This window comes from Mus musculus, chromosome 9, assembly GCF_000001635.26.
Source record: "Mus musculus strain C57BL/6J chromosome 9, GRCm38.p6 C57BL/6J".
NCBI classification, from domain to species: domain Eukaryota; kingdom Metazoa; phylum Chordata; class Mammalia; order Rodentia; family Muridae; genus Mus; species Mus musculus.
The window spans coordinates 45041215-45055180 of record NC_000075.6 but is presented as its reverse complement, the minus strand read 5'-3'; the positions used below and the strand labels follow the sequence as shown (position 1 = coordinate 45055180).

Sequence of the window (13966 nt, the reverse complement as noted above, 5' to 3'; positions counted from 1 at the left end):
GCCGGAAGTGACGTCATGTCGGGAGTCACCTTTGAAAGAGCCGTCCCGGACCCAACCTCAATCAGGGACAAGGATTGTTACTAGAATCGTACCCGGTTACCCTCATCAGCGGTTCTTTGACTCTCAGGAGGATCTGATTGCGCTCTTCTGCTTCAGATTGGCTACAGACTGAAAAAACAGTTCTATTTTTATGGAATTCCAGGGAACCAGGCTCGATCCTCCGACTGTAATCCAGAAGTTATCTCTCTAGAATATCTAAGTTGAACCCTCACAAAAGATTCTCATACATTTGAAGTTCAGGAAAACGTAGGCGACCATCCAAGATCAGAATAAATATATCTTTTTTGGGTCCTTTGGTAAATACGTGCAAGCGTCGTCATTTGTGTACCTTTTAATGTAGCCATTACATCATTCAGAATTGGATGTTTATTAAATTACTGCAGTGACAGTGATGATGAAATCATTACAGTGTGTATTAAAGGAGAGGAGGAACTTGGGTTTGTGTATCTTTGCATTTTAAAAGTAAGGATATCATTATCACGGTACTTGACGTGGAATGAGACAGTCTAACATGCTCTGAAAGAAAGGGTGGAAAGGACCCCGCTTTACTGGTGTAATCACTCAATTCTCCTGGACCCGCCATGGTTAATGAAAGTAAAAGGGAATAAAAAGCCTCAGCTTTTGGAAATATTTCATAGCTGACATTTTCCATTGGCATACTTTACTAGACTTGGAAGCCGGTAGTTTTTTCTATGAGAAGAATCAAGAGTAGAAAAACAAATATCCTTGTTTCTAAAGTTCCCAAACTAAGTCAGGTAGGATGGCAAAAGCCTGTAAATCCAAGATCTGCAAGACTGGGGCAGAAGAACTAAGGACAACCTGGACTTCAGTCGTAAGACTCAGATTAGGGTTAGGTCCAAGAAATGAGTCTTCCAAATGTGTGCTATCATTTTGCCCATTTCCCAGTCCTCCAAAGCAATATGTGAAGCCTATAGAAATATAAAACTACTAGAAATTAATTTCATCAATTAATGATTGCTCTGCGTGTCTAACTCTACTATCTACCAAGAAAACTTGAGCAAAGTTAAACATCTTCCCTTGTTTTCCATTAACTGCTGTTGTGAATTTTGCAGATTTGTTTGTAAGCAAATAATAAAAATCATAGTTCTTTATTACTAAGGGTTTATTTACACAGTGATTCATGCATAATAAAAAATAAGTTACAGTACAAAAGTACTCTTAGGAAGGAGACACTGAACAAGAACCTGATATCCCATGAGTATTCAAACAAGACACAAGCTGCAAGTTCCCTGGAGACATTCTCTGTGAGTTTTTAACTACTTCATTACAAATATGAAATATACACAGGCCATCTGTTTAAAGAAATATCCAGTTGTTATATTCACAAGAGAAAATATAGCTCTAACTTGTAGCTTCAAAACTAGGTATCAAAATTTTAGACCAGGGTATGGTGGAACATGCCCTTATTCCTAGCACTAGGGAGGCAGAGGCAGTAGGATCTCTGAGTTCAAGGACAGCCTGGTCTACAGAGCAAGTTCTAGGATAGACAGAACTATATAGTAGTGAGACCCTGTCTTAATTTTTAAGGGGGGGGGAGGGAGAGAAATAAAAACAAAACCTTTTTTAGGCATTTTAAAAAGTGGAACAAGATGTATAGAATGAATTTCAAGACCAAAATTTATATTTAAATTATGCCAATTTGTTTGTAAAGACTGGGTAAAATTACAAGATCCAATATGTAGAAATAGAATCTTTTGGAAATTCCAGTTTGTTAAAAAGAAATAGTCTGTGTGGCCCAGTCAGTGAAGACTAAACCATCACATCGCAAAGATTCACCCTGGACCTGAACTTTTAGATGGTCTCTGTTCTCCAAACAATGCTAGTGTGCACAGACCATGTAACCAGACACAAAGAAGAAAGCCATCCCTCTTCTTTCCATAGGCCACTTGAAAAGTTTGCTTTATACTCAAATAAAGGGAAAAATAAAATTGGTTATTTCCATTTAGGTAGTCTTTGGCCCATGGCAAATTCTCCTTAAAGTAAGGTGAATTAAAACCAAAAGTATTTTAAATAATCTCTTCCAGTTCTCACACATAAGACTGAAAAAAAAAATGGTCATTTGCTTTGAGTTGGCCTTCTTCACAAGTCTATTTTCTTTTAAAGTTATCGTGTATCACGAAGTCTTCTAATAAATTGCTTAAGGGCTCCAGTCTGCAAATGAAGAGAATGTTGAGCTGGGGGTAAAAGGGAGCACACAGCAAGCACGCTGTCTGTGCTCATTACAAACCTACAGTCGGGCTAGATGTGGGGGTACACCCTTGAGTGAAGCACTTGAGAGCTGAGGCAGGGGGTGTCTCTAGGTTTCAGGCCAACACTGCATAGTCAGCTCTAGAGCAGCCAGCACTACATAGTGAGAACCTGACTAAAAATAAATAAATAAATACAAAAGTGATGCTGAGAGATTCATCCTGGTAGCACTTGCTGGTGTCCTGGTGTTCTTGTGACCTTTTGTCATTATTGTGCTTAGATTTGCGCTGTCATCTATAAACCTTGGAATAATTGACAAAACAATAAACCTAGGATACTGAAAAAAAATCAGTAAAACAAGATGTTTCCATTTAAAGATAGCCATGAAAATCAGACTTCCTGTGTGACTTTGGATTTTGGTATTAATCAAAAGTGGCTGGAATGGTTAGCTCATCTTTTTATGACTTAATTTATTTTTATCTTGGGGGGGGGGTATCTGCCTGCATGTATCACATGCATTCAGTGCCTGCAGACACCAGAAGAGAGTGTCACCTCCCCTAAAACTGGGTACTGATGGTTGTGAGCCACCAAATGGATGCTGGGAACTGAACTGGGATCTTCTGCAAGAGGATAGATGAGCTATCTCTTCAGACCCCTGAGCACACCTGTGTGCTGTTCTAAAGAAACTAAAATATGAGAAGGTATGTTCTGGCAGACAAGCTAGTTGGCTTCTTACCCCTCTGATGCACAGAAATATGGGAGTCACACACCATAGGAATGTGGAAGGACAAATATGTAACCTCTTGGTTTGCAAAAGCTAACACACAATTGCACTCTGGAATTAGATAGAACCGTAGCAACGAAGGTAAGTCTGAGTCTAGTAGCTCAGGCAGAACCCAAAGCTGCCAGGCAGGGGCGTTGCTCATCTGGGCAGGTTTGTGCTGCAGAACCTGTAGGACGACAGACAGGTCATCGCTGGAAACATTTCTATTGATTTCAAGGGGTGCTGATGGTGTCCTCAAAAATCCTCAGCTTCTGGAATACAAAAGTTTAAAAAGTCAATGTTCTTGAGAAGAATCTAAGAGGAATACCTGGCAGTGCCATCATCCACTCCTAATAGAAATTTGGTTTGGTTTTTTTTTTTTTGAGACAGAGTATATATCGTCTGTGATTTCTGACAGGAGATACAAATTTAAACAAATTTTAAAAATCTCTGTATCCCAGGCTGGCCTGGTCTTACACGCGTTCTCGAGACTGGCCAGGAAGAACACAACAAACCGGAATCTTCTGCGGCAAAGCTTTATTGCTTACATCTTCAGGAGCCAGAGAGCAAGAGAGCAAGAGAGCAAGAGAGCAAGAGCTTTATTGCTTACATCTTTAGGAGCCAGAGCGCAAAAGAGCAAGAGCGCAAGAGCAAGAGTGCAAGAGTGCAAGAGAGCAAGAAAAAGAACAAGAAAGCAAGAGCAAGAGCAAGAGAGAGCAAGAAAGCAAGAAAAAGAACAAGAACAAGAAAGCAAGAGAAAGAATGGCAAAACCCCGTCCCTTTTAAGGAGAATTATCCTCCGCCTAGGACGTATTACTCCCTGATTGGCTGCAGCCCATTGGCCCAGTTGTCATCACGAGAAAGGCAGAACACATGGCGGGAAAACTGCCCCTGCACGTGTGCAGATTATGTTTACCACTTAGAACACAGCTGTCAGCGCCATCTTATAATGGCAAATGTGAGGGCGGCTCCCAACAGCCTGGAACTCACTCTATAGAGCGGGCTGGCCTGGATCTGCCTGCCTCTGCCTCCCAAACACTGAGATTAAAGGTTTGCACCCGGCTGGAAAATATTAAGTTTACTCTCCCACTAATTCAGTTTTTATTTTCAAAGATTTTACTTAGTGCTCTTTATTCTTTATTACATGGTTTTCAGATCCAGTATGTGTGTGTGTGTGTGTGTGTGTGTGTGTATACATACATATATATATATATGATTTGGTTAGTTGGGTTTCGGGGGGGTAGGTGGTTTTTGAGACAGGATTTCTCTGTGTAGCCCTGGCTGTCCTGGAACTCCTTTAGTAGACCAGGCTGGACTCAAACTCAGAGATCCACCTGCCTCTTCCTCCCAAGTTCTGAGATTTAAAGGTGTGCGGCAATGCCCAGCCTAAACTCCAAATATTTTGTAATTTGTTTAAATTTGTATCTCCTATCAGATACCACAGACTATACTGCATGATATTAGTTGGTTAATTTTTCTTTAATGTTTTCCTGATTATTTCACTTTATGAGTATTCTGCCTGCCCATTTGTATGTGCACCATGTGTGTGCTGTGCCCAGAGAGCTCAGAAGAGGATGCTGGATCTCCTGGACCTGGTATGAATGGTTGCAAGCCACCATGTGAGTGCTAAGAACTGAACTCAGGCCCTCTGCAAAATCAGGAAGTGCTCTGAGCCGGCGAGCCATGTCTCTGATCCTTGGATCACTTACCATCATGACATAAATGACTCATAAAAAAAAATTTAAAAAAAAAACAAACCATCAGAGATTAATCTTTTCATCTAAAATGATTTATTGAGCTGGACAGATAAGATAGCTCAGCTGGTAAAGTGTTGTCATGTTAAAATAAAGGTCTGAGTTCAGTCATCAGAGCCATGAAAACAGTGGATATGGAGACGCATGCTTAGAATCCAGGCGCTGGGGAGGCAGAAAGGAGGAGGAGCTCTGTCCCATCATACACACACACACACACACACACACACACACACACACACACACATACACACATATACACACACATATACACATACACACACATACATACACACACATACACACACACACACATACACATACAGACACACACACACATACATACACACATACACACACACACATACACACACAGCACACACACACAGCACACACACACACACAAAGTTAAAACAAGATAGATGGTAGGGAAGGTTATCATCTGATCCTCTCAGCATTAAAGGAAGTAGCCTGGTTCCTTAATCATATACAAAAGTACTCTGAAAGGAGAAGTTAACTCTGCAGCTAATAGGAGACTAATCTGACTGGCCAAGAGTCTCTGTCCTGAGTAGGAAGTCTCCTCAGCCATTGTGCAGTGACGGAGAGATCTCTGTTGGAGATGGGCTAACAGCTATGCAAACTGAAGAAAGAAGGCACCTAAATATGACCCTTACCTCGAAGTGTTAGTCTGTATCTTCCACAAAAACAGAGACCTTGTTTCCTTGGTTGAGTTTTTCCTCTTCTTTTCTGTAACCAAGGAGCAGAAGTCATGTCAGGTGATCAGGGAGGAAGGGAAGATGGCAGGTCCCATAGCAGCGCCAGGTAAGGTACCCTGGCCCATGCTTTGGGAAGAATTACATATGCCTGGAGAGCCATTCAAGTTGCAGAGAACTAAATTGCCAGGGCCATGTCAATGATAATGCCGATGCCCCCAGGTGACCTACAAGTTCAAACTCACTTTTCAGAATGCAAGATAACTCCCCTGGGATTTAATACAGTACCATGGGCATTTAAAGTGCACACCTATCTATGCTCTACCATGGTGTCTGACTTCTAATGGCTACCCCTCTGCCAAAAAAAAAAAAAAGGGAAAAAAGATTTTTTTGGTTGACCTAGAAATCCTCTTTATCAATTATATTCTCTTCAAATCAGAATGCTGTCAATGGGTCCCTTAGATGCTTCACAATCAATTACATTTATTTCAGTAACTATTTACTAATTAAAATAAATGAACAGTTCTAGGGGATTCTTATAAATCCACATGCAAAAGAACAAATTGAGATTCTTAATTATACACAAAAATCTATCCGGAAGTACACCAAAGACATAACTGTAAGAATGTATCTAAGACTATGAAACATTTTGAAGAGCTGGACTTCATCCAAAAAGAAAACTCTTGTGTCTTAATGGATAGTGTTCAAGAAGGAGCAAAGAGAACCCAGAGAGGGGGAGCAATTGCAGGTAAAGTAGCTGAAAGGGGCCGGACATCTAACTGTTACAGCTTAACAAGAAGGAGACATCCACCTCAGTTTAAGGGTGGGCGGACTATCTGAACAAATACATCTCCAGAGACAATCTATAAACAGCGCTAAGCACCTGAGATAGGACGAGCACCACTAGATATCACAGGGATGCAAACCAAAACTCTCACTGACATACCACCTCATGTCCACTAGAGGGCATAGTCAAAAGTGAGAATGTAGAACTTTATGGGTTTAGGCGATGTTTTGTTTTGTTTTTGAGACAGGCTTTCTCTGTATAACCTGGCTGTCCTGGACTCATTTTGTAGAACAGGACTGCCTCAAACTCACAGAGATCCACATGCCTCTGCCTCCCAAGTGCTAGAATTAAAGGTGTGGGTGTACCAGCACACCAGCTAAGTGTAGAAATTCTAGTGCCCATACAAAACACTTTGTCAATTCCTCCAAAAAATTCAATAGTTATCAATGACTTGACAATATTTCTTCTTTCATTTTTGGGAGAGTTGAAAGTATGTGTATGTAAAAATGTGTGTAGAATATGTTTGTAGTGATTGATATTCGGTATAATAACCAAAAGGGGGGGGGGACAGACTGTCTCCATCATCTGAACATACAAACAATATGTAGTATGTCCGTAATCCTGGGATATCATACAGACATGAAAGCCAGTGATGGAGTTCAGTGTGTAAACTGCTCGCTGTGAGACTCTTGTTGGAGTAGTCAGCCCCTTTAGTCCCAGGAATGGGAGGCGAGGAGGCTTGCTAGACAGCCGCCAGTCTAGCCAATCAGTGAGCAGCAGGGTCACTGAGAGAGTCACATCTTAAATTAGGTAGAGAGTAAATATGGATGCTGGGAACCAAACCCAAGGCCTCTACCAGAGACCAGTGTTCTTAACTGCTAAGCCATCTCTTTGGCCCAAATGGGTGCATTTTGTAGCTTATAAATTTTATCTTAATTTAAAAATGTTTGCTGAGCACTTACTGTCCGCAGAGCAAACTTTCCCGTCTCTGAGTCTCAGGGACAGCTGAGCGCCTCACCCTATATCCCCTTATACGTGCGTTTCACTTTACAGAGGATATTTTTAAAGCTTCGCATGTGCATATTTTTAGAGCTCCCAAGTCCCACAAAATAATGAAATTCTGTGGTGAGATCTTTTGTAAAATTAAGAAACCTTTTGAATTCCATTGCTGTTGTTAACTTGTTTTTAAGCATGTGTGTGTATCTGTCTGAATGCAAATGTGTGCACATAAGGTCACAGATGGTGACCATCCACCTGGAGGCCAGAGGGGTTCCATCCTCCTGGAGCTGGAATCACAGGCTGTTGTGAGCCACCAGATGTGGGTGCTGGCAACAGAACCCAGATCATCTACAAAAACATTCTGTGCTCTTAACCACTGAGCCGCCTCTCCAGCCCCTTTAAGAAGCCTTTTGTAAAGTCACTACCCATGCGCTAACTTACCTGTCCTATGAACGGGAAACCTCTCATACATTTGGTCAAAAAGAAAATCAACTGCTCAACAGTTGTTTGGCCCCACTGAAAGATCCCAAGCACCGCCCACCCTGAAAGTGTGAGCAGGGGTTCCCGCCAGCGTTTGCTCAGCCTTACGATTTTGTCCCCTCGGCTTTATCAGCACTGTCCGCCCATCGCTTTTTCCGGAAGTGCTGGAAGAGGACTACCACGATCACTACGATGATCATCAGTGCGCACGCAGAGCCAATGGCCACGGCCAGGAAGTAGATCTCAGAGAAGGGCACTGTGAGGAGAGAAGGACAAGGTGTCAGCTAATTAGGTGAGATCTAAACACAGTGGCAATGCATCGCATCATTGACCAGACTCGTCCTTTCTCCTGCTTTTATGAAGACCACGTGACCTTTGGCAGCAGTGGGAAACCCACACAGACTCCATCAGGGCTTCTCTAGTGTGACTCCAGAAGCCATGACAGCTCCGCTGGGGAGCTTTGAAGTGAACTTCTCAGGCCCCACCCCAAACGAGCTGGACCAGAAGCACTGGGGGTAAATCCAGCAATCCATGTTTGGACATGTTTTCCAGGTGATGATGACGACACCCAAGTACTGAGAACCCTTGAGTCACTTGAACTGTCCAGTAATTCAAGTTTTTGCTAATCTTGTCAGACCTATGCACCACTCAGTCCTGGACAACCCTACTCACCCCTCATTCAGTCATCCATTCGCCCAGGCTTTAAAGCATTTACTGTGCTCCTGTCATTATAATGGAAATGAAAGGGAAGACAGGAAATAAAGCCATAAGCCCCAACGTCCAGATGGAACATCAAGAGAATATTTATCCCAGGACTTTCCAGCCTGGAATCTATCAAAAAGGATGAAGCTCCCAGAATCTAGTGCCTTCTTCTGGCCTCCGCAGGCACCAGGCACACAGATACACATGCAGGCAAAACACCAAAATACAGCATGGAGAATGGGCAGTCTCTTTGGGAGTACCTCCATTTTTTAAAATACAGAAACAGGGCCACAGTTTCCTGTAGGCTCTCAAAACATTATATGCTAAAAGATTACTAGATTGTATGTGTGTGTGTGGGGGGGGGGGGGGGGCGGGGTGTACTATTGTTGTTGTTGCTGCTGCTGTTTGCTTGTTGTTTTTGTTTTGGGGTTTTGATTTTTTTTTTTTTGGCCTAGATATTAGAAAAACAAAAAAACAAAAAAACAAAAACCCTGACTTCTGAAAATATTACATTACTTTTTTCAGTACTCAGAGGACTGATGTAGACAACATGGCTCTTTCTTGGGAGGAAAGCCTAAAACAGTAGTTTTAAACTAAACTGGGAAGGAGTAATAGGAGACAATCACACCATGTGACAGATTAAGACGTTTTGAACACTGTGGTGTGTGAGGAATAAATACTACCTCAACTCTTAAGAAACTGAGGCAGAAAGCTCTCAAGTTGGAGATCAGCCTGGATTACATAGAGAGATCTTTTCTCAAATAGCAAGGTATACACACACCCCAGAGAGAGCTAGCTCTGTCTTATTGTCTGTGTAACCTGGGTTATTTATTTATTTGTTTATGGAACCTCAGCTTCCTATGTTTAGACATAACCATATCCATTTCTTTTGTTTGTTTGTTTTTGTTTTTGTTTTTACGAGACTGGGTTTCTCTGTGTAGCCCTGGCTGTCCTGGAACTCACTTTGTAGACCAGGCTGGCCTTGAACTCAGAGATCTGCCTGCCTCTGCCTCCCGAGTGCTGGGATTAAAGGCATGCGCCACCATGCCCGGCACACTATCCATTTGTTGAGTGCTTATAAAAAAATAAAATAAAACTGTGCCTGCCCAGTTACTATTATAATTTTACTATGTTACTATTATAATTTTCAGTACAACTCAGAGTTTGAAAGACTTTACAAGTTCATTGCATCATTCGTCCTCACAGAAATCTTTGTTATATTATTATCACCCTACAGATGATGACAAAAGCAAAATGTGTGTATAATTGATACCCAAGTAGCCAGGGCGCAACTGCAGTTCTCCGACTCAGAAGTGCTGTGGTCCAAGTTCTTTGTCACCTGGCATCATTCCTAGGTTGTTTTTATAGTACAGGAACCCACTACACGAGCTGGAGAACAGTTTGAGAGTCTGAGATGGTTGGGCGTGAACCTGACATGACTTCATTTACTAACTACAAGAACTGGTGACTTACACTTGGTGAGCCTCAGTTTCCTCGTTAGTAAAATGGGAGACATTAAATATATAACAGACTCAAGATGTGTAAAGAATAAGTAAGATGAAGCTGGAGAGATGATGACTCCGCCGTTAAGAGCACTGGCTGCTTTTCCAGAGGTCCTCAAGTCAATTCCCAGCATTCACATGGTCAGTCATAACCATCTGTAACTCCATTTCCAGGGGCTCTGACACCCTCTTCTGGTTTCCAAGGACACCAGGCACTTCAGTGTTACACAGACATATATGCAAGCAAACCACCCATGCACATAAAATAACGATCTTAAAACTGTTTTTAAGAGAATTTTTTTAAAAAATGTACAGCATAAAGCCCCTGACAGTGGGGAGTCCTGAGTAAACACTGGTGACTATTATGGAGAATGTGTCAGGATTAAATGAGCTAGAGTATCAAGCACTTTGGGCTGTGCCTAGCACACCAGGTACCCAATAAGCATCTTGAATAAATGAAAGGATGAACAGGCCTATTGTGAGTGTCTTTATCAGTCACTTCCTGTCCTTTCTACAACCTCAAGGCCATTCTTGTACAGATTCCTCAGATTTCTTTGTATTATTTTGTCTCTTTCCGTAACCAAACAAAGTCTTTATTTTTTCACCCCAGGACTCCTCAGTCTCTGAAGTTCCCAGCTCTGAAGACCTAAAGCCTTTCCTCCTCTCCCATCCAGCTTCACAAAGGATGGCGTGCGTGCGTGCGTGCGTGTGTGCGTGCGTGCGTGCGTGCGTGCGTGTGTGTGTGTGTGTGTGTGTGTGTGTGTGTGTGTGTGTCAGTCAGAGAGACAGACAGACAGAGAGAGACAGAGAGAGAGACAGAGCGAGAGAGAGATTTCACTTCCCAAAACCTACCAGTGTGCACAACGCTGAGCCGGATCGTCCCAACCAGACCATCAACATCAGGTGGATTCTTCACCTGGCAGGTGTATGTCCCATTGTCGTCAAACTGCAGCTTCCAGAGCAAGATGGAGACGTCATATCGCTCGGGGTTTCCGTCCCAGACCACCCGGTCTTTGAACCGTCCGCTCATGGGCCTGAAGGGGTCCATGTGGTAGTAGAATACCTACAGAGGAGAACGGATCATCTTTCCTTCTCTATCCCGGGCAGGAGGCCGAGATGGGGGCGGGGGGTGGGAAGAGAAGCATCATTAGGTCTAACCAATGATCCAGCTCCTTGGAATATTCTCTGGCTTCCCTTTTCTTAGACCTGTTACTCTCTGTCCCAAGAACTGGGTCCCCACTTAACCCCACGCATGCGCCGAACATGGGAAAGATGGGGGGCGGGGGGGAAGGATTGCCACAATGCATTCTTGTCAAGAGTCCTCTGGAAGGTGACAAGAATCTACTTACAAACTGCTCACGACCCCCATCTCGAGGTCGGAAATTCCACGTCACAGTTAGCGCATCTCCCACAGGGGCAAAGCTGGAGAAAGTGCATTTTAACCGAACATCTGTCCCGTTGACTGCCTCCAGGGCCCCGGAGGTGTAAATTTCCACAGCTTCTGTAGGACAAAGGGCTGCAATGGAGGGAAGGAAGAGGTTAACAGTGGTGTATCATTGAGAAAAAAACGCTGACACTTTCCAAGTAAGCCAACCTTCAAATTCACTTCACCAGGAGTCTACATACTCCTGCCTGCACACAGCTTTGACCCTCCCATCCCGAGGGCCAATTAGAGGTAAAACTACCTGGTGTTCTCACTTTCTTCACAGCCTTACCGCACCAATTTCAGAACTATAACCAGAAACTACAAACATCAGCAAAGGAGATGGAAAGAAGAAACAAAAATCCAAACGTTGGTCAGACGTGGCGTATTACGATCAAGCAACACAGTATGTTTTTTTGTTTTGTTTTGTTTTGTGGAAAAAAGAAGTCTCCAAGCAGGGAAGTTTTCCTACATGTAGACTTGGGGCTGCTGCTAGCCTGCAGGTCAATCCACCCCAGCAGTTGCGCTTGCCTGCACCCCTGGAAGCCTTACACCACGTGGCTTATTTACAAGTCTGGTACGTGCATTGGTTGGGACAGCTTCAAAACCACAGCGGGACTCTCGCTCTGACAATCCAGGTTTGCTCTCTGGTGCTGCAGGGAGTCGCAGACAAAATCCTCCCACGGAAATCCAAGGGCCAAATCTAGCCAGCAGCCCGAGGTTGAGAGCAGCCACACAAAGATGGTGTGTAACCTGAGATCAGAAAGCCCTCTGTGTGCCTCAATCACGGGCGGCCAAACACACCTAAACCTGTTTGCCCAAAGTACTGCCCCAAAGCAACCCACCGAACTGAAGTTTCGGCGAAGTCTGGACTAGAACGAATTGCAGTTGGGGCACGATCTCCCAACGGAGCCCTTGAGATTTCTTCAAGCCATGAGCTCTGTCTTTACAGAATGGGCGGCAATGGTAGAAAATCCTAGAAGCCCGCCAGTTCTTACCTGTGAGCTGTAAACTCAGGAGAAGTGGAAGCACAAGCGCGGGGCTCTTGCCATACATCAGGGAAAGCCAGTCGTGGCCCCAGAGGCCAAACCCGGCAGACCCAGGACTCCAGCACCCAACCAAGGCCAAGGCTAGGACGAGCAGGCGGCACAGTTTACCCACGGAGAGGTCCGAGTCCCTCACCTATGGGAAGGCGCACAGCGGAGCCAACCAGTCGTGACTCATCCCGCCCCGGCCGGTACAGCTCTGGAATGAAAGGTGGGGCCTCCGCACCCAGCGCCCTCCTCCTGATTCTCCCTCCCGCCCCTCTCCACACTCCAGCCCTCTGCGCAAAGGTCTCAGACTCTGCGGTCCTCTCTTTACTTTTCCGTTCATCTGACCGAGCCCTGGCCTCCGGATGGCCTCACAAGCAGCCAGAGGAGGTGGTGCCAGTTTGAAATGTCCCAGACTGCTCTGAACTTGGCCCACACACACCCTTTTAAAACAGACTTTAGTCTTGCCTAGGAAGTGAACATTGAAAGTTTTGCAGTGATTCCTGTCCTTGGAATCAGCCTAGGGCCTGACTCACCGCACCCATCAGTTCTGGGAATTCCTTGAGACCCTCTGGTGTGAACAGGCTCTCCTGAGACTCAGCAGAAAGAAACCAAGTCTCAATGCTGGTTCCTTTCTCAGCTCAGAGCAACTCCCCTGCTCCTTTCTCCCAGCTTAGGGCAGTTTGCAAAGGACTTTTCTGGGCATCCTTTTCTCTCCACAATCCTATGGAAAGGAATACCATTTTAACAGCGTAAAGAGTAACCTCTTAGAGCCTGGCGGTGGCGGCGCACACCTTTACTCCCAGCACTTGGGAAGCAGAGGCAGGCGAATTTCTGAGTTCTTTCTGAGTTCGAGGCCAGCCTGGTCTACAGAGTGAGTTCCAGGACAGCCAGGGCTACAGAGAGAAACCCTGTACTGGAAGGAAAAAAAAAAAAAACGCTCAGGAGGGAAGCAATTGCCCATAATCTTTGTGTGTTCTATGTTATTGTTTGAGACTGTCTCACCATGTAGCCCAGGCTGGACCTTGAAGTTGGGGAGTCACTGCCCAGCTTTGGCAATACTCAGGACTAAACTCATGACCTTGTACTTACTAAGCAAGTGTTCTGGCACGGAGCTACACCCACAGCCCCATGGGAAGCTTCCTGACTTGCGTGAGTTCCCTGCCCACAAACCAAAAGCCTGATAGGGGTGATCAGTGAACTCTCAAGGAAAAGAAAACCTTTCCTGTGCCCCAGATTTCAACTGCCATTTTGAGGACAGCCACCTATCTGAGAGGCCTGAAACGCGGAGATAAAGGGCTTCATCTGGTAAGAGGCACAACAGCAAGCTGGCAAACAGAGGCAACCAAGACCGAATGCAGTTAAAAAGTGGGTGGAGGCTACGACATAAGTATTGGCACCAAGCCAAGGAGCCTGGCCACCTGAGTCCGGTCTAAGGAACCCACGTGGTAGAAGGAGAGAATCAAACCCTGAAAACTGCCTTTTGACCTACACACACACACACACACACACACACACACACACACACACATACACACACACGCGCG

General features: G+C 44.4%; 1 protein-coding gene across 2 annotated transcripts; it reads right to left on the bottom strand.

The window, feature by feature from the left end:
- Positions 1-1137: 1137 nt before the first annotated feature.
- Positions 1138-12837, bottom strand: Mpzl2 (myelin protein zero-like 2). Of its 2 annotated transcripts, none has more exons than NM_007962.4 (6): positions 12387-12837; positions 11315-11481; positions 10818-11028; positions 7870-8017; positions 5457-5529; positions 1138-3303 (listed from the first exon to the last, which is right to left on the bottom strand). In NM_007962.4, exons 1-5 carry the CDS (start codon positions 12442-12444, stop codon positions 5466-5468), a joined length of 648 nt encoding a protein of 215 aa, NP_031988.2. In that variant the 5' UTR covers positions 12445-12837; the 3' UTR covers positions 1138-3303; positions 5457-5465. The 2 variants fall into 2 exon arrangements, with proteins under 2 accessions (NP_031988.2, NP_001344656.1); NM_001357727.1 differs by having other exon boundaries at positions 1138-3300.
- Between the last annotated feature and the right edge of the window lie 1129 nt (positions 12838-13966).

Coding starts and splice junctions, on each gene's coding strand:
- Mpzl2 (NM_007962.4), bottom strand. CDS start 12,444: ATGTATGGCAAGAGCCCCGCGCTTGTGCTTCCACTTCTCCTGAGTTTA. Junction 11,482..12,386: donor CCTGAGTTTACAGCTCACAG/GTAAGAACTGGC, acceptor CCTCCATTGCAG/CCCTTTGTCCTACAGAAGCT. Junction 5,530..7,869: donor AAAGCCGAGGGGACAAAATC/GTAAGGCTGAGC, acceptor CCTTGGTTACAG/AAAAGAAGAGGAAAAACTCA.